The 24,216-nt window shown below is 47.4% G+C and overlaps 1 protein-coding gene across 6 annotated transcripts in view; it reads left to right on the forward strand.

Annotated features, from left to right (window-relative positions):
- SCMH1 (Scm polycomb group protein homolog 1) overlaps positions 1-24,216 on the forward strand; it is a 114,289-nt gene that overhangs the window by 64,771 nt on the left and 25,302 nt on the right. For 5 of the 6 annotated variants that reach the window (XR_003859217.1, XM_029620022.1, XM_029620026.1 and 2 more), the window contains exons 11-12: positions 12,462-12,644; positions 20,993-21,124. Coding sequence is in view for 5 of the 6 variants with exons in the window: in XM_029620022.1 (XP_029475882.1) it covers positions 12,462-12,644; positions 20,993-21,124 (315 nt within the window). In the remaining variant the exon portion in view is untranslated. The remainder of the gene's footprint in view (positions 1-12,461; positions 12,645-20,992; positions 21,125-24,216) is intronic. The other variant, XM_029620027.1, reaches the window with a different exon arrangement.

Here is a 24,216-nt window from a genome sequence, read left to right on the forward strand (position 1 = left end):
CCTACAGAAACTCAATTCAGAGGTCTTAGTCCTTTAGGACTCGGCAGTCCAAGAGAGGGGTCAGGCTTGGGTTCAGGTTCATCCTGAACCTCCCAATGAAGTTTTGCCGACCCACCCTCTGAATGAGGACTGTCCCTCTTCTACCAATGGTGGGTCGAGATCACTTCAGACAAATGGGTACTGGAGGTCATTTGAGAAGAATATGCACTGGAATTTCGCAGCACTTCTTGGGACATATTCATGATATCTCCTTGCTACTCCTAGCACAAGAAGCAGGCAGTGGAGACTACCCTATTAAGGTTTCTCAGGATGAGGGCTATAATCCCAGTACCTGCACCCCAGGAAAATATGGGGCAATTATTCCATCTATTTCATCGTACTCAAGAAGGAAGGTTCCTTTCGCCCCAACATGGACCTCAAGAGCATCATCCAACATCTACGAGTAATTCATTTCTGCATGGAAACCCTACACTCCATAATAATAGCCATAGAATCAGGAGAGTTCTTAACATCCCTGGAACTATCTGAGGCCTACCTACATATTCCAATCCGGCAAGAACATAGTTTCCTACGCTTTGCGGTATTGGGTCGCCATTATCAGTTCCGGGCACTGCCCTTTGGCCTGGCTACCACCCCCAGAACATTTTCCAAGATTATGGTGGTCGTAACAGCAGAATTGAGAAAAGAGGGAATCCTGGTGCATCTGTACTTGGACGACTGGTTGATCTGGGCAAAGTCCGTGGAAGAGAGTGTCCGGGTGACCAACAGAGTGACCTCCTTGCTTCAGGAACTCGGGTCGTAAACCTGGATAAAACAGTCTCAAACCCTCCCAATCCTTGGAAAATCTGGGAGTCCGGTTCAGCACCAAGTAGTGCAAGGTCGTCTTCCCGACCACGTGGATAAGGAATTTGATATCCCAAGTGCGTCTATTGATGAACACAATACGCCCAACAGTGTGGAGCTATCTTCAAGTCCTTGGTTAGATGGCACTGACGACTTCAACACTCCCTGCTGTAATGTAGGAACCCACTGTCTCAAGATTATTCGATTTGCCTCCACTTACTGATGGAAATTTGCTCTCTGCTCCAGTGGTGGTTGCAGGAAGCTCATCTTGGCAGGGGTGTACCCCTGTCCCCTCCAAACTGGCTGGTCCTCACGACAGACACGAGCCTCCAGGGGTGGGGAGCTCACTGTCAGGAACTGATGGCCCAGGGGCGTTGGAACAAGGAAGAGGCTCTCTGGAACATAAACCAACTGGAAGCCCAGGCAGTCAAATTGGCTTGTCTACAATTCAGCCACATATTCCAGGGTCAAGTGGTCTGCATAATGTCAGACAGCCCAACAGGCAGTAGCCTACATCAACTGCCAGGGTGGAACCAAAGCCAGCAAGTGCAACAGGAGACAGATTTTTCTATGGAATGGGCGGAACCCACATCTACAGATGATCTCAGCCTCCTACAATGCAGGAAACACATCAGAACAGACTTTCTAAGCAGGGAGAGTTGGATCCAGGAGAGTGGGTTTTGTCAGCCAAAGCCTTTCAACTGATGATAGATTGCTGGGATCTCCCATCCATCAACCTGCTAGCTGCATCTCACAATGCTAAGGTTCCCCGATTCTTCAGTTACAGAAGAGATCAGTTGACCTTGGGGATCGACGCTCTTGTGCAGACCAGGCCCGAAGAGGAGCCTCTGTGGCTCCTCCTGGGCAGGGTTATGTGCAGAATCGAGCGCCACAGGGATTAGTCCTACTGGTAGCTACAGATTGATCCAGGTGCCCATGGTATGTGGGCATGCAGAGATTCCTGGTGGAGACACCCCCCCCCCCACCAAAGCCTCCTGCTACAGCAGGGACCGGTCCTTCACAAGGATCTGACTCTATTTTGTCTTACGGTCTGGCTCTTGAGAGGGCTTACCTGATGAAGCAAGGATGTTCTGCGGCAGTAGTTGCCAACTACTTCTGCATGTGGAAGTTCTCTACGCCCCTAGCATATGTGCAGGTCTGGAGAGTATTTGATGCCTGGTGCGAGGAACACTGTTTTCCCTTGGATGGTCAAAATACCACTAATTCTGGAATTTTTGCAGGACAGCTTGAATAAAGGTTTGACCCTTAACTCCTTGAAGGTCCAGATAGCTGCTCTCTCCTGTTTCAGGGGTGAGGTGAACGGAACCCGCCTGTTGGCTCATCTGGACATGGCCCGTTTTTCTAAAAGGGGTGAAGCACCTCCGGCCCATCCCTACGATGGCCAGTTCCCTTGTGGAATCTTAATCTAGTATTGGAGTTTTGGCAGCGCCCTCCTTTCGGCTGCTGTGAGGTCTTTCCTTGCGTTTATTAACCCTGAAAACTGTGTTCCTGGTGGCAATATGCTTGGCACGTCTTATCTCTGAACGACAATGAAACATAGAAACATAGAAATGACGGCAGAAGAAGACCAAACTGTCTATCCAGTCTGTCCAGCAAGCTTTCACTTTTTTTTTCCCCCCCCCCCATACTTATCTGTTTCTCTTGTCCCTTGTAAGTGACTTTTTGTTCTATTTCCCTTCCACCCTTGCTATCAATGTAGTTAGCAGTGCTGGAGCTGCATCTAAGTGAAGAATCTAGCTAATTGTTTAGGGGTAGTAACCGCCATCATAGCAAGCTACTCCCGTGCATGTTATCCAGCCTGTGCAGCTCAGTCCTTGTTTGTTGTTGTCCAAATATAAATCATCTTTACATCATTCCCCCTGCCGTTGAAGCAGAGAACTATGCTGGATATCATAGAAAGTGAAGTATCAGGCTAATTTGGTTTGGGGTAGTAACCGCCGTATCAAGTAAGCTACTCCCCTGCTTTTTTGTGGATGCAAATCCTTTTTTTTTTCCATTTCCTCTTGCTCTTGAAGCATAGAGCAATGTTGGAGTCGCATTAACCGTGTGTATGTTTATTTAATTAGGATATTAATCTCCAGGTAGTAGCCGTCATTCCCACAAGCTGCCCCCATGCCTCTTCACTTCATTCACATCCTCCTTACTTTATGGATCCACAGTGTTTATCCCACGCCCCTTTGAAGTCCTTCACAGTTCTGGTCCTCGCCACTTCCTCTGGAAGGGCATTTCAGGCATCCACCACCCTCTCCGTGAAGAAATACCTCCTGATATTGGTTCTGAGTCTTCCTCCCTGGAGTTTTAAATCGTGACCCCAGGTTCTGCTGATTTTTTATTTTTTTTTTTTGCAACGGAAAAGGTTTGTCATTGTCTTTGGATCATTAAAACCTTTCAAGTATCTGAAAGTCTGTATCATATCACCTCTGCTCCTCCTTTCCTCCATGGTGTACATATTTAGATTCTTCAGTCTCCCCTCATACGCCTGTAGTGTCTGGAACCATTCCTCCAAATGACTTCAGGAGCATTACAGCTTCAAATCATTCCATTCTTCTTGCCCAAGGTAGTATCTGAGTTTCATTTGAATCAATCCATTTCATTGCCAAGGATGCGGAAGAATACTGCCTCCTCCGCCATTTGAATGTCAGTATCTGGAAGTTTCAGAACCGGTCCGAAAGATGAACCGCCTCTTTGTCTTTCATGGTGGAAGGAAGCAGGGCTACCATAGCTTGCTGGATTAAGGAGGTGGTTACAAGAGCCTATGTGGAGGCAAGAAAGCCATTTCCCCTTCAGATTAAAGCTCATTCCACTAGGGCGCAGGCAGTCTCATGGCGGAAGCTAGACTGCTGTCCTTATCTGCTGCGTGGCGACGTGGTCCTCCTTACATACCTTCTCCAGGTTTCTGTTTGCCTGGATTGTTCAGGCCCGGGGAGGATGCAGCCTTTGCAAGGGTGGTGTTAAACTTGGACCACTGCAGCTTTCCGCCCTGATCAGGAGTAGCTTTTGTATATCCCATTGGTCCTGAGTCCATGTGGCTACACGCTAGGAAATGGAGAAATTACTTACCTGATAATTTCATTTTCTTTAGTGTAGACAGCTAGACTCAGCATCCCAACCCCATGGCTGCCCGTGTAGTGGGTATCTATTCGCCAAGAGGCTACAGGTAAGCCGTCATACAGTCCCTAGATCAGCACATCTATAATCTTACTGGGGTTCAGTATTTGGTTGAGTACACAGTTATGGTTATTCGTTTTAATCTCGTTTTTTCGATGGTATGTCCACAGTGGCTTTTGAAGAGAATACTGAAGGGCTGAGGGTCAGCTTTGAAACCTGACTAGGTCTCCATCTGCTGGCAGGGGAGCATAAACCCATCAGTCCTGAGTCTGTCTACACTAAGGAAAACAAAATTATTAGGTATGTAATTTCTCCAATTGAATTTCTAGCATCAGTTATAGGGGCCACCAACAAATCTACCTGACATTTCTGTAAAGTAGGCAGGTTTAAACCATGAAGAAAATCTCCCATAACTGCTGAACAGTCAAATAATGCCCAGTAAAAAACTCAGTAAAGCTACAAACAAAGGCACCTTCCTCCACCCAGGGTCCGAAGTAACTCTCCCATCTGACTGCCCAATTTGATAGATATGGGGTTTAGTTAGCCTTCTTCCTGTCTGCCCTGGCCAAGAACACCCCAGACTTATCTCCAGATTCATAAAATTTAAGCTTTGTATACCTTAAGCTCTCTGTCTTGTCAATCTCTAAGGATTGGAGCTCTCTCCTACAGTCTAGAAGCCTCAATGTACACGGCAGACAGTCCTCTTCTTTTTTTTTTGCTAGCTTCCAGTGCTTTAATCTGTACCATAAATTGAAGAGCTTTTTTTCTTTAGATTTAAGCATTCCAGGTAATATTGTGCAGAGTTTGTGTTCCAGATGTAATTTCACTAGGGGTACCTTAGGGCACATGTTTTGGTCTTGCCCTAAGGTATAGGACTATTGGAAGAAGATAAGTAGATATTAAACAGTTGTAATTGATCAGGAAATAATGCCATGGCAGAGGGTTTTCTTTTTGATTTTGCTATCTTAAGGGTGAAGGGCAGACATGTTAGGCAGGTAAGAAGGGGATCTTACTCTTTTGGAAAGAAAATGGTTTTCCTTTCTATTGACAATAGAGAAATACACTGCACAGTTTGATGCAGATGGAGTCTCAGAGAATCTCCTGTTTAAAAAAAAAAAAAAAAAAGAGAGAAATTGCTTGCAGTACAGGAAGATTCGATTCGATCATTGTTGCACGAAGCTAGAAGTGACATTAACTGTCTGAGTAGCCGTGACCAATTGTATGTTTGAGTTTATTTTGGGGGGGGGGGGGAGTATGGAATACGTTATAATGCTGCTGTTGGGGGATAAATTATGGGAAGAAGGACAAAATAGAAAATATTTGGAATTTGTATACTACCCAGTGTTTGGTATGCATAAGGAACCAATGTAAATCAGGCATTTGTTTGGTATTTTAAATCTGCTTTAATAAATGTTTAAACATAAAGAAATTTCTTTAGCTAAATGGATGTTTACTCTTGGGGGAGGGGCATTTACTTTTAATTTCATTTTTATTTGAATTTACAATAAACACAAGATAACTTGTACTAGTAATAGGAATATCACAGAAATATAGTTCAGGCAATTTTCTCACAATACAGAAGTACTATTATTAACATTCCTCAAAAATTAAAGAATTTTGGGGAGACCAAGACAAGTAATGGAGTGAATCATATTAGTGAATTATCATATAAAGAAAAAAAGAGATCAGACCTATGTTACATCTTACTGTCAAGATGCATAAGTGATCAGTTAGGAATGAGTGTCCAAAAAAGCCCTCAACTGAGATGGTTCAAAGAATACATAATTAGCGCCTAAGGGTTTCACTAGGCATTAGTGTAGCAAAAATTGCCCTCCATGAGCAAGAACCTCAGATCCTCATGGTCAAAAAAATTTCCTTCGTCTTTCTTGTTAATCTTGTCATGTCTGGATCAATCCAGACCTGCTTTCCATGAAAAGTAAGGTTCCTATTTCGTAGTAAAAACCTTAATACAGTATTCCTTTCACTCATGAAAGCAAAGGAAATTAACAAAGTTCCCCTTTGAGAAATCTCAGTCTCTTGAGAAAGTTCCAATAAATCAGTAATATCCATATTATATTGCTCTTGAGAAACTGCTCCTAATAGTTCTGCCTCTTCTCGGGGTAAGTAATAAGCCTTCGTTATAAGATGCATTGCATCAGATGGAAACTTGAGGACATTCAAAATGTAACTTTTAAAGAAGTCCATTGGTAATATGGATTTAAGCACAGGGAAGTTGAGAACCCTTAAATTCAAGTATCTTATGGAATTTTCTATATTCTCAATTTTCTTTGCAGCAATAATCCTCAGAATGTACCAAAACCTTGCTGTATTTTTTCATATGAAGAAAATTTAGTTTCCAAAGCTTGAATCTTTAAATCTTGCGGAGTAATCAAACTTTCCATAGCCAGTACACGTTGATTTGTATCAGAGGTAATTTGAATAATTGAAGAAATAGCAGTCTCTAATGAGGACAGAACTTCCCAGACCCTATCCAACGTTATTGCGGGCTTTTTTATTTTAAATTGCATACCTGAGGTTTCTGCGACTTCACTTTCTTCACTCTGCAGAGTGTTAGTGCCAGAAAACCCCGTAGGGGTAGGTGTGGGGGGGGGGGGGGGGGGGGGGAGCATTTAACGTTTGCTCTGCCCCCATCTATACAGGGAAAAGTGGTGGCAGCTGAAAGGTGGGGGTAGACCTGCTGAAGTATACATGGGAATTTCATTTTGAAATCCCTGTTCTTTATCCTGTATACTTGGCACCTGCAAAGTTCACATGGTAAAGAATTACTATGGCAGTGGTCTGCCATGGAGAGTTTCCTTTTGAAAATCTCCTTTCCCAGTACGTACCCGGATCAGTCCAGACCGTGGGTTGAGCCTCCTGTACAGCAGATGGAGACAGACCAAAACTGAAAGGGTATCCTATATCAGGACAGAGCCTACCTTGCATCCCTTCAGTATTTCTGTCTCCAGCAGATGCAGGCAGCTCACCTTGCGGTTCCCTTACTTCAATTCTTTATCTATACCCTGCGGGGTTCTTTGCTATTTATCTTTCAAAGTTCAAGCAAGTATTAATTTCTGTGTCTAATTTAAAAAAAAAAAAAAAAAAAGTAATTTACACTGCTTGTCTTAACTCTGTCTCAGTGGACAGTGCTGTCCCCTCGCTCTTGGGGGGCCTAGAGGGGCTTGCCCCTTGAGTTCTCTCAGTCTAGGCTCCCTTCCCGGTGCTGGGGCGATACTGGTGGTCCAGTCCCTCCCCCTCAGAACCTGCCTTGAGCCCCGGGACGCCTTAATTCTCCGGTAGTGCTCACAGGGAAGCTCATTCCCCTGTTTAAAAAAAAATGCTAAATCTTAAAGAGCCATTTAATTTGAAGGCAGTGGTAACAGAGAAAGGAACGGGCAGGGTTCAGTCACCTGCACTCGTTCCTCTCCCCAGCTCAGCTCAGCTGGTTTTTTTTTTCCCCCTGCTCGTGGCTTTTCTCAGGGGACAGCCTGTCAATTATGCCGCGATCGCACTGCTGCTTGGCCTGCAGAGAGCCTGCTTCTAGGCTCTCCCGCAATGGGGTTTGTTCCTCTTGCTTACTGGGTGGGGGAGGGTCTGTCCGAGGTGCCGACTCCACCACGGACCCGGGGGCGCTCCTCGCGTTGCATGGCCAGGCCGTTCCCGACCCAGGAGCTGCAGGGGGGCTGAGGAACCTGATTTTCACGCCCCCCCCCCCCCTCCCGGAAAACTAGACTACGGTTCTCCTCAGAATTTGTGCTTCTGATGCACAAGTCTTACCTGGCTAGCTTACAGGAGGAAAAGGACCCCTCCCCAAGTCCCCCACCCGCCAAGATACCGTGGTTGGCCACTCTGCCCACTCCCACAGTGCCGGACCCGCAAGGCTCCGTAAGGATTAGAGTGGTAAACCCCCCCCCCCCCCCCGGATCCACCTCAGCCATCCGACTTGCCGGACCAGGATCCGTATGCGGATCTGTCCGTACTGGGTCCCCCTCTCGAAGGGGATGACCCCCGTGTATTATGGTTGTTTCAGAGGCAAGAGTTGGAGCCGCTCATTCCCTTTATCCTGCAGGAACTGGGGATTGAGGTCCCGCCAGATGATACGATTACGGCCCCAATGCCAGCTCACGTGGACCCGGTCCTGACGGGACTAAGGGAGCCTCCACGCACCTTCCCATTCCATCCCATGCACAAGCTATTGCTCCTTCGGGAATGGGAAGCTCCCGAAACGGGACTACGGGTGGGTAGGGCTATCGATAAGCTCTACCCTCTCCCCGAGGATTGCCTGGAAATGCTGAAAACCCTAAAGTGGATTCTTCGGTCTCTGTGGTCACCAAGCACACTACCATCCCGGTGGTGGGAGCCACCACCCTTAAGGATGTCCAGGACCGAAACCTTGAATTTTATTTTAAGTGTATCTTCGAAGTCTTGGCTCTCGGTGTCCGGGCGACTATCTGCAGCAGTCTCATGCAGTGGGCAAGTCTTAGGTGGGTCCAACAATTGCTCAGCACTAAGGACCTCCCGCCTGCAGAGGAGGAGCGACTGGAGGGGGCATGGCGTATGGAGCGGACGCCCTCTATGATTTACTCCGGGTGCAGGCCAAGGCGATGGTATCAGCAGTGTCAGCCAGACACCTCCTCTGGCTGCGCAACTCTTCTAAGACGCAGCTGGGCACACTTCCTTTCAAGGGTAAGTTGCTTTTTGGCGAGGACCTAGAGCAACTTATTAAATCCTTGGGTGAGAACAAAATTCATAAGCTACTGGAGGACCACCCTAAACAGCCTAGGTCTTTCTTCCCTACGTGTTCTCGCTTCAGGGGACAGAGGAGATATGCCAACAGGGCAAGGGGCTCCTTTCCCAGAGGAAACTCCTCCAGGTCCCAGACATGGTCTCATTCCTTTCATGGCCGCCGCACCTTCAGGGATGGTAACCCGCAACATTCCTCTACAAAGCCCGCCTCCCAATGAGATCTGGCCGGCCCATTCCTCCGTTCCTGACTTAGGTGGACATCTCTCCCATTTTCTGGAGGAATGGGCCAAAATCACGTCAGACCAATGAGTCCTCGAGGTGATAGAGAAAGGTTACGCATTAGAGTTTGCTCAAGATCTGCTGGATCTATACATGGTTTCCCCTTGCGGTCCCCGGAAGCGGACGGCTGTTTGTCAGACTCTCGCCAAGCTTCAAGCTTTGGGAGCCATTGTCCCAGTGCCGATGGAGGAACAAGGCGTCGGCCAGTATTCCATCTACTTCCTTGTACCAAAGAAGGACGATTCTTTCCATCCAATCTTGGATCTCAAGAGGGTCAATCAGGCCCTCAAGGTACCCCATTTCCGGATGGAAACCCTACGGGCGGTGATAGCGGCAGTTCGTCCGAGTGAATATCTGGCCTCCCTCGACCTGACGGAGGCCTATTTCCACATACCTATCCGGCATGAGCATCAGAAGTATCTCCGTTTCCACATCCTGGGCCAGCACTTCCAATTTCGAGCTCTGCCCTTCGGCCTAGCCACCACTCCACGCACCTTTACCAAGGTCATGGTGGTGGTGGCAGCAGTCCTCCGCCGAGAAGGGATCCTAGTCCATCCTTACCTGGATGACTGGCTGGTATGGGCCAATTCGATGACTGACTCTCTGCAGACTAGCTGTCGACCGGGTCTTGGCTCTCCTCTCCTCCCTCGGGTGGATAGTCAATTTCTCCAAGAGCAACCTTCAGCCCTCCCAGGTCCTGGAATTCCTGGTGGCACGCTTTGATACCCGAGTCGGCAAGGTGTTCTTCCCGGACGCTCAAACCTATGGACCAAGTGCACAAACTGCTCACGGTTCCGCTTCCCACGGCATGGGATTACCTTTAGGTACTGGGGACCATGGCCTCTACTATCGACCTGGTCCCCTGGGCTTTTGCGCATATGCGACCATTACAGAAAGCTTTGCTATCCCACTGGAAACCGGTTTCCGAGCAGTTCCAGACACCACTACCTCTTTCAGACTACCATCGCTGACATACAATGGTGGCTATTGCTAGCGCATCTCCTGAAGGGAATGCCCCTACTGACTCCACAGTGGATAGTGGTGACGACGGATGCCAGCCTCCCTTGGTGGGGAGCGGTCTGTCAATCCCAGGCCACGCAGGGGTACTGGTCTCCCACCCAGTCCCGCTGGCACATCAATCGCCTGGAGGCATGAGCGGTGTGCCTGGGTCTCAAGGTCTTTATTCCTCTGATTCGTTGCAGAGCAGTGCGCGTACTCTCAACAATTCCACCACAGTGGCCTATATCAACCACCAGGGAGGCACAAGGAGTCACCTGGTAGCTCTTGAGGCCAGCAAGCTACTTACCTGGGCGGAGCGGCACCTGGAGCGCCTTGCGGCCTCCCACATAGCAGGCAAGGAGAATGTTCAAGCCGATTTCCTCAGTCAACGTCTCGATCCCGGTGAGTGGGAATTGTCCGATGGTGTGATGGATCTGATTATTCACAGGTGGGGCCCTCCCCATCTGGACCTGATGGCAACCTTGAGCAATGCCAAAGCTCCCAGATTCTTCAGCTGCTGGAGGGAGCACTGCTCTGAAGGAGTGGATGCCCTGGTCTTTCCCTGGCCTCAAGGGATTCTTCTTTACGTGTTTCCTCCGTGGCCTCTAGTGGGAAAGGTTCTCAGAAGAATAGAACTTCACAGGGGGCCAGTCATCCTCGTGGCGCCCGAGTGGCCCCGCAGACCGTGTTTCGTGGATTTGGTGACCCTAGCGACGGACGGTCCTCTTCGCCTCGGTCATCTGCCACGCCTTCTTCGGTAGGGTCCCTTATTTTTCGACCAGGCCGATCGCTTCTGTCTAGCGGCCTGGCTTTTGAACGGCGGCACTTGAGAAAGAAGGGATATAAGGAGGAAGTTACCTCAACCTTGCTGCGGTCCAGGAAACCATCTACCTCTCTGGCCTATGTCCGGATATGGAAAATTTTTGAGACTGTGTGTGTGGAATCAGGCATGTCTGCCCATAAAGCTCAGATATCTCAGGTTCTTTCCTTTCTCCAGAGGAGTCTATTGAAAGGTTTGTAGTTCAGCTCTCTGCAGGTCCAAGTGTCTGCCCTTGGTTCCCTCCTAGGCAGAGTAGATGGATATTCGGTGGCGGCTCATCCGGATATTATTCGTTTCCTTAAAGGGGCTAAGCATTTGAAGCCGCCTGTGCGGGCTACTTGTCCTTCGTGAAGTCTTAATTTGGTCCTCCGGGCCCTCTGCGAGGCTCCCTTCGAACCCCTCCGCCGGGCTACCCTTAAGGATTTGACGCTTAAGACTGTTTTTCTGGTTTCCATTTCCTCCGCCAGGAGGGTGTCTGAGATTCAGGCGTTGTCTTGTAGAGAGCCCTTCCTTCGTTTCTTGGATTCAGGGGTTTCCCTTAAGATGGTGCCCTCCTTCTTGCCTAAGGTGGTTTCTTCCTTTCACGTCAACCAGTCGGTGGAACTCCCGGCCTTTTCTCCTGAAGACATAGCAGGTACGGCAGGGGGTGATCTTAGGCGTCTTGATGTGAAGCGGGTCCTATTACGCTACCTTCAGGTTACCAATGATTTCAGAGTTTCGGATCATCTTTTTGTTCTCTGGAGTGGTCCTAATAGGGGCAACAAGGCTTCTAAGGCTACAATCGCACGTTGGTTGAAAGAGGTTCCCTATGGGCTTAAGGCTCATTCTTTGCGTTCTCAGGCAACGTCATGGGCGGAGAGTCAGTCTGTCTCTTCTCAGGAGATATGCAGGGTGGCTACTTGGAAATCCCTGCACACTTTTGCTCGTCATTACCGTCTGGACGTTCGGGTTCCAACGTTTGGGTCCTTTGGTCAGCAGGTTCTTCGAGCGGGACTGTCTCGGTCCCACCCTATTTAGGGAAGCTTTGGTACATCCCACAGGCTGGACTGATCCGGGTACGTACAGGGAAAGGAAAATTGGTTCTTACCTGCTAATTTTCGTTCCTGTAGTACCATGAATCAGTCCAGACACCCTCCCATACTGTTTCGGTCCGTCCGCTCGAAGTCTCCTTTTGTCCTTACAGGTGTATCTGGATGTCCTTTTCTTGGATTATCATTGGCATTGGAAGGATCTCTTAAGATGACCTTGGATATTTTATACAAGAGTGTTTATTTACAGAATTCCTTCAATTGTTCTCTTGTTCAATTGTTTAACAGATTTATTACTTTCCTTGTTACTTGCTTGACCTTCTACTCGTTGTCTTTATACTTTTCTGCTTTGACAATGGTTATACTGAAGGGATGCAGGGTAGGCTCTGTCCTGATATAGGATACCCTTTCAGTTTTGGTCTGTCTCCATCTACTGGACAGGAGGCTCAACCCATGGTCTGGACCGATTCGTAGTACTACAGGAACGAAAATTAGTGGGTAAGAACCAATTTTCCTTTCTGGCTCCCGCGGGCCTACAATTGCCGCACAGAAACTGTTTCCCTCTAATAGGCTTTTGTCATATTTTGTACTTCTTTTTTTTTCCCCCCTTTTTCTAGCAATATTTGACCGAGAACAGCACACCCTCAACCTGCCAGCAGTCAATAGTGTCTCCTATGTTCTTCGCTTCCTGGAGAAGCTCTGTCACAACCTGCGGAGCGATAACCTGTTTGGGAACCAGCCCTTTACTCAAAGCCCCCTGCAGCACTGCCATGAGTACGAGCACGACAGGTACCTGCCAGGTAATCCATCCTAACACAGAGCCCTCTGCAGTGCTAACACTGATGTCATAGTAGGTGCCTCCGGGAAGATCTGGTTACTTACGTAGCACCTAGAAACTTCACACTCATGTACATTTACTAAATGACTCCATTGTTCAGGACAACAATGTGTCTGTCCTGACCCTACAATTCCCTCATACCAACCAGAATTAATCTAAGCACTGGAAACCTCCAGCCAGTCCAGTTCAGGCTCTCTCACCATAGGTAAAGCTCTCAAGCACTGACATCTCAAGCCTATCCAGTTGTTATGTATGGCTCCACTTTCTCGCAAGAAAATTCTGTTAGCAGGGCCCTGTTTTGTCCTCACAAGCACTATGAGGAAGAATTAGCCAGGAACAGTCTTACAATTGCATATTTCAAAATTCAAATTTTAGAGAGGCATTTTTCCAAAGTAAATAACAGTGTTTTACTTAAAACATTAAAACTTTTTAATATTTGGGATAGGATATTCTAGAAGATTCCCAGAGGGAGGGAGTGCATTCCTTTAGCTACCACTTGTGTTATGGGTTGTTCTGTCCTATATTAAATAAATCTGTTTTAAAATAAAATGCTACTTTTAGGATGAGTGAGTGCCCTGAAATTACTTATCTGTTCCCTGTACGTACTCAGATCAGTCCAGACTCCCGGGTTTTGCCTCCCTTCCAGCAGATGGAGGCAGAGAAAGATTTACTGACACTACTACTTAACCATGTGTGCCACCTACAGTTCCTCAGTATTTCTCTGTCTCCAGCAGATGGTAGACTATGCAAAACTTGCAGTCTGGGCAATTTTTCGGTTTTTGAGCCTTCCTCCCGGGGATTTACGGATCCTGGTGGGTCCTTCCCTGTTTGGTTGAGGTGGACGAGCTGGAGGTTGGTGACCCTTTACTATGCTCAATCCTTGCGCCTGTGGGGTGTAAATCTGGTCCTGATCCTTCCCCCTTCACAAGGCTGCTCATGGTAATGTTTCCTTCTGAGGCCACGTCGCCTGTAGTTCACAGATCTAATCAACTTGGCAGTCGATGTCCCAATTCACCTAGGTCACCCATATTTTCAGACCAGGCTGTTCACTTTTGTCTGCAGCATGGCTTTTGAGAGGTGGCGTTTGAGACGCAAGGGTTATCCTGAGGTGGTCATTGCTACGTTGTTATAGGCTAGGAGAAGATCTACTAATCTTTCGTATGTTCGGGTATGGAAGATTTTTGAGTCCTGGTGTTGCTGTAATGCGGTTCAGCTTCTCAAATTTATTTATTTATTTAAGACATTTCTATACTGTCTTTAACAATATAAAATTGACAGTGGTATTAAAAACAAATCAAATCATAAAAATAAAACTAAAATATAAACTAAAATGAACTAAACTAAGAAAACTAAAATAAATAAATTTAAATAAAATAAATAACAGTAGGAGAAAAATACAATTTATACGATAATACCCTAAACTTTCTTTTAGCGACTTAGTATGCCATAGACCATATTCCCTATACTTGAAACTACTAAAAACAAGAGACAACCAGAAAACACAAAGAAGCCAAAAAACCTAAATAAAGAATATCTTCAATCTCTGACATTTTGTCTTTTCTGCAAGAAGGTTTGATCAAAGGGTTGTCTCTGAGCTCACTTGGTGGCAGCTCTGGGTTGTCTTCGAGGTAAAATAGAGGGCTCTACTTTATCGGCTCATCCAGCTGTGGTTCGCTTTCTTCGGGGAACAAAGAACTTAACACCCGCGGGTACAGAAGGTTTGTCCATCCTGGAATCTTAATCTGGTCCTCAGAAGTTTGTGTGAGGCTTTCTTTGAACCACTCAGAAGAGCTACTCTTAAGGACTTGATTCTTAAGGTTGTTTTTCTGGTGGCCATATGCTCGCCTAGGAGAATTTCTGAGTTGCAAACTTTGGGGTAGATTTTCAGAGGGCTATGCGCGTAACCCCGAAAACCTGCCCCTGCGCGCGCCGAGCCTATTTGAAAAAGGGGTGGGAAGGGGGCGGGTCATGGGCGTGGTGCCGATCTGGGGGCGGTCCCGAGTCCTCTGGCACAGCGGCCGTGCCAGAGGTTCGCAAGTTACGCCTGCCTCGGGCAGGTGAAACTTAGAGAACAAAGGTGGGGAGGGGGAATTAGGTAGGGCTGGGGGGTGGGTTAGATAGGGGAAGGTGGGGGGGAGAGCGAAAGGAAAGTTCCTTCCGAGGCCACTCCGATTTTGAAGTGTCCTCGGAGGGAATGGGGAAAGCCATCGGGCCTCTCCTAGGGCTCGGCACGTGCAAGGTGCACAAGTGTGCACCCTCTTGCACGCGCTGACCCTGGATTTTATAACATGCGCGAGGTAGCGCGCACATGTTATAAAATCGGGTAGCGCGCACAAATGTACCCCGCGCATGCTGCTTTAAAAATCTGCCCCTTTGTCTTGCCGTGATCCGTTCCTTCAGATTTCAGATTCGGGGATGTCATTGTGGACAGTACCTTCTTTTTTACCTAAGGTGGTTTCCATGTTTCACGTGAATCAGACTGTGGAGCTTCCTGCTTTTCCTAAGATGGATGTTTCCCCCACCCTCTTGTGAGGGAGCTCAAGTTGTTGGATGTAAGGAGAGCGCTATTGAGATCTCAAGGTGACTAATGACTTCAGAAGGTTGGATCATCTTTGTTCTGTGGAGTGGGCCGAACAGAGGTTTGAAGGCATCCAAGGCTACTATTCTGTGTTGGATTAAGGAAGCTATTGGATCCACTTATTACTAAGGGTCTGTCTGTTCCTGAGGGCTTGCGTGCTCATTCTACTCGTTCTCAGGCAGCCTCATGGGCGGAGACGCAACTAGTTTCTCCACAGGAGATTTGCAGAGCAGCGACATGGAAGTTGCTGAATACTTTTGCAAGGCACTGTTGGCTGGATCTGGAGGACTCAGGTTCCCCATCTTTTGGCAAAATTGTTATGCAAGCGGGACTCTTCAGGTCCCACCCTGTTTAGGGAGCTTGGGTACATCCCAGGAGTCAGGTCTAATCTGAATACATACAGGGAAAGGAAAATTGGTTCTTACCTGCTAATTTTCATTCCTGTAGTACCACAGATCAGTCCAGAACCAGCCTGATCTGTAAATCAGGACAGTTGTCGGCTCATTCTGTTTTCATAATATTGAATTTAGACTTTTTTTTTTCTTTTTTAAAGGAAAGAAATGTTTTTAAGGTTTTGAAAGTTTTGGAAAGATATTTTGATTGCCTATTTTTTTATTTGGGTACAGTTAAATACTGAGGAACTGCAGGTGGCACATGTGGTTAAGTAGCAGTGTGTTAATAAAACTTTCTCTGACTCCATCTGCTGGAAGGGAGGCAAAACCCAGGAGTCCAGACTGATCTGTGGTACTATAGGAATGAAAATTAGCAGGTAAGAACCAATTTTCCTTTCTTGTTAGTCTCTTGTTTTCATGGTTCCTGGTTTCTAATGTTCCAGGCTTATTCCCATTCTGCACCTGTTGCTCCCGGCTGCCTCACATTGCTCCTCTTCTCTGAATCTTCCTGTTCCCCAAACTAAAGAGTAAATTTTAAAAGGGGCGCGCGGGCGTCCATGTGCGCGTGCCAATTTTATAACAGGCGTGCATTGTCACGCGCATGTTATAAAATCCGATATGCGCACGCCCAATTTTATATTGGTAAGGGCGGGTGCTGACTCGCGCGTGGATTTTAGTTAGAAGCGTGTGGCGACACGATCGGGCGACACGACGGACCTTTCCTAGTTCCCTCCCAGTCTGTTCCAATAAGTGTACAGTGATATTAAGTCTGAGGAACCAAAAAATTAAAATTAAAAAAAAAAATCTGCCCACCAGTCGGATTAGAAAACAGACACTCAGTTTTGCTGGCGTCTGTTTTCTGAACCCGTGGCTGTTAGTGGGTTCAAAAACCAACGTCTGTAAAATTGAGCGGAGGTTATTGGACCTGCTAACGCTAATAAGGAGGTGCTAGAGCCACCTATTGTCCCTAGCGCCTCCTTATTAGTGCACAGCCTCATTTAAATAGAGAATCACACGCCCAGGAGAAGTACCTGGGCGCACGTTGGGATAGCGGGCGCTCAACATGGAGCCCTTTAGTATATCTCCGTCTCCAGCAGATGCTTTTGGAAGAAGAAATTCTACTTTTAAATTGGAGAAAAGATTGAGCCTTGCTCTCCTGTGGCAATATTTAAAGGTCCCTCCCCCAGTTGAGAATTCCTGAAGTGATTTCCGAGATCCCTCAGAGGTGTGCCTTGGTCTGGTAGCCAGTTCCCGGTGTGGACTTTGCTGCTGAAGCAGCTGAAAGGCAGCGGGTGCAGGAAGCAGAGCGTGGCAGTGACGGCCAAAACCCTTCACCACCCCTCCCCCCCCCCAGCAGCCGGAGACCATCTCTGTATTCAGCCGGTAAGCGCTGAGCCCACCTAAGTTTAAAAAAAAAAAAAAAAAGTCCTCCTGATTCAGAGATGGAGAGGTTTCAGTAAGTCTTCCTCCGGTCTCCTTGCTTGGCATGCGATACAGACGTTATGCCGTTGGGGGTAAGTGAAAGTGGGCTTCCTAGCGGGTTGAGCGGCCCCCAGTGGACTAAGCCCCGCTTTAGGCTTGGTCAGTGCACCGCATGGTAGACTACGGCAGCACCATCTTGCGCGCATTTTTTGTGCCTGTATTGCCCACCATAGAGCTTTGGTATGTGCTGTGCGAGTCTGTTCTGCGCACACGCTGTGTGCATATATACGCACACAATGTACTAGGTGCAGAATATACATAAAGTCGGGCGCACGGGTTGTACGTGTCTTCCTGTAGCCTGCATAGGCACCAGAAATCTGTGTGCAAATTTTAAGCACGAGCTGTCTGAACACGCAGTTACCGTCGCCAATGGCTCTGGCAGCAAAAACCATAGATGCCTTTCTCTCTCCGCTACTTGTCATATTAGGGGCTGCACAGTCTGACCTGGATTCTTGCTTATGTCTGTACTATGAGGACGCCCAGGGAGAGCTGGCCTCCCTGGACTTTGCTAAGCCCGGCTCCTCCCATTCAGAAGATGGGTCAGCCACTGCCTTAACCAGAAGTATCCCAAATCTGAGTAACCCCGGGACTGGATCATCCATGGGAGAGGGAAATTTAGCGGCATCTACCCCCAGTACATCCTGAGCTAGACATGGACCCGGCCATCTTCTCTTGGGTGGAATTCTTTCAAGGCCTTCAAGCCTTTGTACAGACGTAGTCTCCTACATCAAAGCAGACTTTCTAAGCAGGGAGAGTCTGGATCCAGGAGAGTGGGCATTGGTGGCCAAAGCCTTTCAGCTGATAGATTGCTGGGGGTCTCCCAACCATCGACCTGCTGGCCGCATCTCACAATGCGAAGGTTTCCCGATTCTTCAGATGAAGAAGAGATCAGTTGACCCTGGGGATCGATGCTCTCGTTCAGACCCGGCCGGAAGAGGAGCTACTATAGGCTTTCCCTTCATGGCCCCTCCTGGGCAGGGTCATTTACAGAATCGAGCGCCACGGGATTAGTCCTACTCGTAGCTCTAGATTGGCCCAGTCGTCCATGCGGAGACTCCTGGAGGAGACCGCCCTGGGCCTCCCACCGCACAGGGACCTGCTTCAGCAGGGACCAGTCCTTCATGAGGATCCGACTCGATTCTGTCTTACAATCTGGCCCTTGAGAGGGTTCACCTGAATGAAGCGAGGATATTCGGCAGCAGTAATTGCCACCTTACTCTGTACCTGGAAGTTCTCAACGTCCCTAGCATATGTGCAGGTCTGGACAGTATTTGAAGCCTGGTGCGAGGAACACTGTTTCCCATCGGACGGTCAAAATACCACTAATTCTGGAATTTTTGCAAGATGGCTTGAATAAAGGTTTGACGCTTTATCTCCTTGAAGGTCCAGGTAGTGGCGCTCTCCTGTTTCAGGGGCGTGGTGAACGGAACCCGCCTGTTGGCTCATTCGGACATGGCCCGTTTTCTGAAAGGTATAATGCACCTCCGGCCACTCCTATGGTGGCCGGTTCCCTTGTGGAATCTTAATCTAGTATTGGAGTTTTTGGAAGGGCCCTCCCTTCAGCCACTGCGCAGTCTTTCCTTGCATTTATTAACCCTGAAAACTGTGTTTCCTGTGGCTATATGCTCAACACGTCGTGTATTTGAACTACAGGCATTGTGTTGGGAACTGTTCCTCCACATGACTCCAGGAGTGTTACAGCTTCGTGTACCATTCCATCCTTCTTGCCCAAGGTAGTCTCGGAGTTTCATTTGAATCAGTCCATTTCATTGTCATCCCTAGATAAGCACAAGGGCACGGAAGAATACCGCCTCCTCCCATTTGAATGTCAGTAGGATTTTGGTGCGGTAACTGGAAGTTTTAGAACCGGTCTGAAAGACGGACTGCCTTTTTGTCCTTCACAGTGGGAGGAAGCAGGGCAAACCAGCTTCGTGGGCTACCATAGCTTGCTGGTTTAAGGAGGTGGTCACAGGAGGCTATGTGGAGGCAGGAAAGCCATTACCCTTCAGGTTAAAGCTCATTCCACCAGGTCTCAGGCAATTTCATGGACGGAAGCTTAGACTGCTGTCTCCTGTCAATGTCTGCTGAGCAGCGACATGGTCCTCCTTGCACACCACCTCCAGGTTCTGTTGCCTGGATGTTCAGGTCCAGGAGGTCGCAGCCTTTGCAAGGGCGGTGTTAACCGGACCACGGGCAGCCTCCCGCCCCGATCAGGAGTAGCTTTTGTACATCTCATTGGTCCTGAATCCATCTGGCTACACGCTAGGAAATGGAGAAATTACTTACCTGATAATATCCTTTTCCTTAGTGTAGACAGATGGACTCAGCATCCCGCCCATGGCTGCCCAAGAACGGTGCCAAGGATTCGCCCGTGGAGTGGATATTGATTCCAAGAGATTACGGGTAAGCCCTTATCCAGTCCCTAGATTAGGGCATCTGTATTCTTACTGGGGTTCAATGTTTATTTGTGCACAGTTACGGTTATCCGTTTTTAATCAAATTTTTTTGATAGTATGTCCACAGTGGCTTTTGAAGAGAACACTGAAGGGCTGAGGTCACTGCAGGAGTGTATGTAGGGTGACGTCAGCTTTGAAACCTGTCGCCATCTCCATCTGCTGGCAGGGGAGCATAAACTCATCTCTCCTGAGTCCATCTGTCTACACTAAGGAAAACGAAATTATCAGGTAAGTAATTTCTCCATTTTGGCATCCTAGGCAACTGCCTATTTCTCATAATGGAAGAACTGGTCCTGCTTTAACTTTTTCTGTTTCCATGGATTCCTGGAAAGTTGCTACTCTTTTCCTGTTCAGCCAGAAGATGATTTTAAATAAAATAAATTATTTTTAACCTTCCTTATCCACTGTGTTGCTGAGGGTCAGCTTTAGATTATTTCCTGGAGTTGCAAGAAGGCCCAAGGCTGGATTTGGTACTTGGATAAGGAGGTGGGCACTAAAGAGCTGGTGTGGGAGGAGGGTGACTCCCAGGTCCAGCCCTTCTTCTCCCACACACACTCTGTCCGTTTCGCTCCTCCTCTGTCTGGATCATGGCAGCGATGAAAGGAAGTTAGCATGGGGCCTGTGAGAAGTTGTTGTTTGATTCCATTTTATTTGCTATAAATCTCTCTGCCTTTTTGTTCTCTGCTCCTGTTAAAGCTAGATTTATCTGCAAGCATCTAGTTTTTATTTTTACTGCTTTAAGACAAACTTTATTTAAAAGAAAATGTAAAAAGTTTCCCAAATATTAATCATTCTAGAATCTTGGCCACAGTCCTGAGTATCTGATGATCACCAACATGACTGAATACTCATGGACAGTAGGGATGTTGATTCATTTCTTCTCTTTTGGCAGGTACATGCAAAAAAAAAAGGATGATATGCACATAACTCATTATTAAAAAGTACATGGATAATAGGTTTTTTTGTGTAGTAGAAAGTTGGTGAGGTATGCATGTACCCGCTAAAACAGAAGAAAGAAATGCACATCCCTAATGGCCAGTGAGCTGGGAATAAGAATAAGCTCCACTATGAACTGAGACCTCCCATTGGCAGTAGGCACCATTGTAATTGGGGAAAGTCGTTATAAATCCCATTTTTAGCATTCTGAAAACTATGGCAGATAACATGTAGCAACCATCTGATTACAGATCCACTATGTGGTGTGACACTATATATGAAGGTAGAGGGTATAAACTATTCCAGTAATCTGGTGCATAATAATTGCAAGGGAGTATGTTTCCATGCTGTTCAGATAGGAGGTCTATAAATCCTAAGTATACTGAAGGCATATTAATGGATGTACTTAATCCTAACAGAAATCCCTGATATGAATTTCCCTAAGTTCTGCTTGCTTTTTCCCCAGACAGAAGCAATTCGATAGAGAGCAGTTTTCATGGGCCTGGCCGAGGTACAAAGAGATACTCACCAGATTGTCCTTCATACAGTACTCCTCTCTCGTCCAAGCTGTCAAAGAAAGACCGGCACCCCTCCGAAGGTGAGCACAGTCATCCCTCTGCCTTAAACCAGTCCAAACAGTGTTAGCCCTCTCTGGCCTGAGTCCTTCCAGACAGCACAGCTACTGACTGTCCAGAGCCTGTCCAGGCTTCTTTCTCCTAGATCCTCAACAGGGAACATGAGGCCCCTCGCCAGGCGGTGAGCACAACCCTTTCCCACCCCCAACATGAGTTTCTTGGAAAGTGAGAACAAACATCCCTGCTCTGAGTGCTTCTAAATGTGAGCACAGCGCTCTGCTTAACTAGAAATAACCCAGCTCATCCACAGATGTTCCTTATTTCTACCTCAGCGTTTGGATAACGTTGTACTAGAACCAGTGCATAAATGATTGAAAAATGACAATATATTTTCTATTTGGTTGTCATCTGACCTGGGTTAACCTTGATGGGCTTGAACCTGTCCTAGTTTTTGCCCAGTTACTGATAGTCAAGGGAACGGAAGGAAGGAAGAAAGAACAGCTGCTAAGAGAGAAGGTACAGCAGGTGGAGAAAAGAAGAGGGCTGGTGGAGGGAAAGGGACTGGTAGCCAGCAAAGGGAGGAGCAGTGAGATGTGGATTTTACCTCCCCTTTGACAGATGTTTTCTTAGGTGGTCTCCTATGTTATCTAGTTGGGTTGCACTGGCCCAGGCTGGGAAACCTCAGGATTGATCAGCAGTGGGTAGTGTGGGAGAGCTGGTACAGTATAGTAATGATCAGGAGAAGGATTTTGTGACCTTGTAGACCAAGAACTATAAAAGAACCAAAGAAAAGCAATTGAAATTAAAGGGATGTAGAGCAGGCCTTCAGACCTGATCAGATGTGCCACAGAAAAGTCGCCACTGCCTGATGCTCGGGCTCTGCTTTTACTCTTAAACATGTAGGAGGTCCTCTCTGAGAATATTTGAAATCATGCATGCTGCCTCTTCCTAGCTACAGCATGAGTCCTGGAGTGTGGAATCAAGACAGTAGGCAGGACATAGCTGGGCTCCGCTGTGCACAGCGCACACATTGCACATAGCACCTCCTCATCTTCCCCCATCCTGAGCAGTCTCCTCTGAGTCTTTCCAGCCTCTGCTAACCCCAGACTGAATGACATAAGGCCCATTGGTGGTGTATTATTCTGGCTGCTGGAGCTCTGGCAGCCACATATGGCAGTCAAGGTAATTAACTGTGCCAGCTGCCTACACCACACCAACTTCTCCTTTATCTTGCACTTGCATATAGAGGTTCCTCATGATGAGTTTGAATGTGTTTCTGTCCCATTCTCCCTTTGTTTTAAAATTTGGAAGAGAGAGTGGTGGGGCTTTCGATGCTTTCTTAGCTCTTCTTTTGGCCATATGAGTATTCTCCATGTCCACACTGCCTGCTGCATGGAGGCTGATGTGCCATAGAACATCTTTTTAATGTATGCCTAGGGCTTGGAAAGGTTGGGAAAAACTGCCCTAAAGGAACATTTTGTCAAGAGAGATTTCATTTCCTTCATAAAAGAGAAGGTTCAGTTAAGGGACATGATTACATTATGCTAATTAGGGATAAGAAAATCCAGGGTGCCTGGATGCCTAAAATTTTGCATCTGACTCCTGCCCCTGAGGGCCTGCGCCAGGGCCAGCACCTATTGCCAAATTGCACAGAAGAGCCTAATCATTTATATCGATGTATTCTGGATAAGTTCCTGGAGGATAAAATATCAGGAGATATATTCTGCTTGGGTTTTATGTGCTGATCCAAGGAGATGTAGCTGAATATAAATAGGAAGAAACTAAATGGTAATTTTGTCCAAAAAATGGTGCTCTGAAAACTGTAGGTGGCCGGTTTTATTCACTGATCTATAGTAATGTAGTGGAAAATATTGGATACAGTTTTTAAATTAAAGATTGGATACCAGCATGTGTCTTGTCCCCTTCCCTTCCCTTCCCTAACGTTTCTTTTTATGGGGGCAAATTAAGGTACCTGTAGTGAGGGGTGGTGGGGAGGCAGTCTTCAGGAAGTGTTTACCCATGACAAAAGCTTTCAAAATTTCTCTCCTGTAACCTTGATAACTATTCCACTCTGGGAAACTGAAACTAACAACCAGCCGATTTTAAACAAATCATAGAAGGTACTTTTTCATTCGACACACTGTCAAGCTGTGGAATCTGTTGCCAGAGGACATGGTCAAGGTGGCTAGCATAGCGGGGTTTAAAAGAAATTTGGACAAGCTCCTGGAGGAAAAGTCCATTACTTATTATTGTCCAGGGAGAATAGAGAAAGCTATTGCTATCCCTGGGAGTAAGCAACAGAAATTTTCTGTCGATATCGGGGCTGAATTAGCCATGCTGTCTGGGACATCCGGCGGCCTCGAGGCGGAGCTTCTCCTAGCCGTTACAGAGCTTTGCTCTGTGCGGCTGTGCATATCCTCCCACGCAGTCCCGCGCCCTTGTTCCCCTCAGTCTGTTCTTTCCATGCTGCCAAACACACGCAGAGCTCTCTTCTCCTGACTCCCCTCAGAGTTCTCGTCAAAAAAAAAAAGAAGAAAATGGCACTTTTTAGTGCTACCATGGGGCCGAAACCGCCTGGCTTTAAATATTGCCACTGCAGTAAGGTGATGTCGATCACCAACTGCCACAACTATTGCTACATCTGCCTGGGCCCAGACCACGACCAGTCGGCATGCCGCAACTGTGGTCTCATATTCCCCTGGGCCCAGCAACAGCGGGCTCAAAAGATAGCGAGGCTGAAAGAGGGCAACAACGGCTCCTATGCCCTGCCATCAGAATCCCACTCCTCCCCGGAACAAAACATGAAGCACCCCAAAAAACAAAAGAAGGCCTCCTTGCTGGGGCCCCAAGGTAAGGGCATGAAAAAGTCAAAGCTGCCAACTCCCAGCAGTGCTCCAACAAGCGCCATGGACTGCTAGCCCGGACAGTGCGTCGAGGGGCCAAGAGCATAGGCACCGCCCGCTTGACATGACGCCAAAAGCGTTAAAACAGATGCAGGAGTTCACGAGCTCTGACCATCCTAGGAAAGCAATGCTGGCTTCAGCATTGAAACCAGATCGTACAACGCATGCGTCGGAGGATCGATGTACCGATGCATGACACAGTGCGCCGGGAC

The sequence above is a fragment of the Rhinatrema bivittatum genome, chromosome 11, assembly GCF_901001135.1.
Source record: "Rhinatrema bivittatum chromosome 11, aRhiBiv1.1, whole genome shotgun sequence".
Lineage (NCBI taxonomy): Eukaryota > Metazoa > Chordata > Amphibia > Gymnophiona > Rhinatrematidae > Rhinatrema > Rhinatrema bivittatum.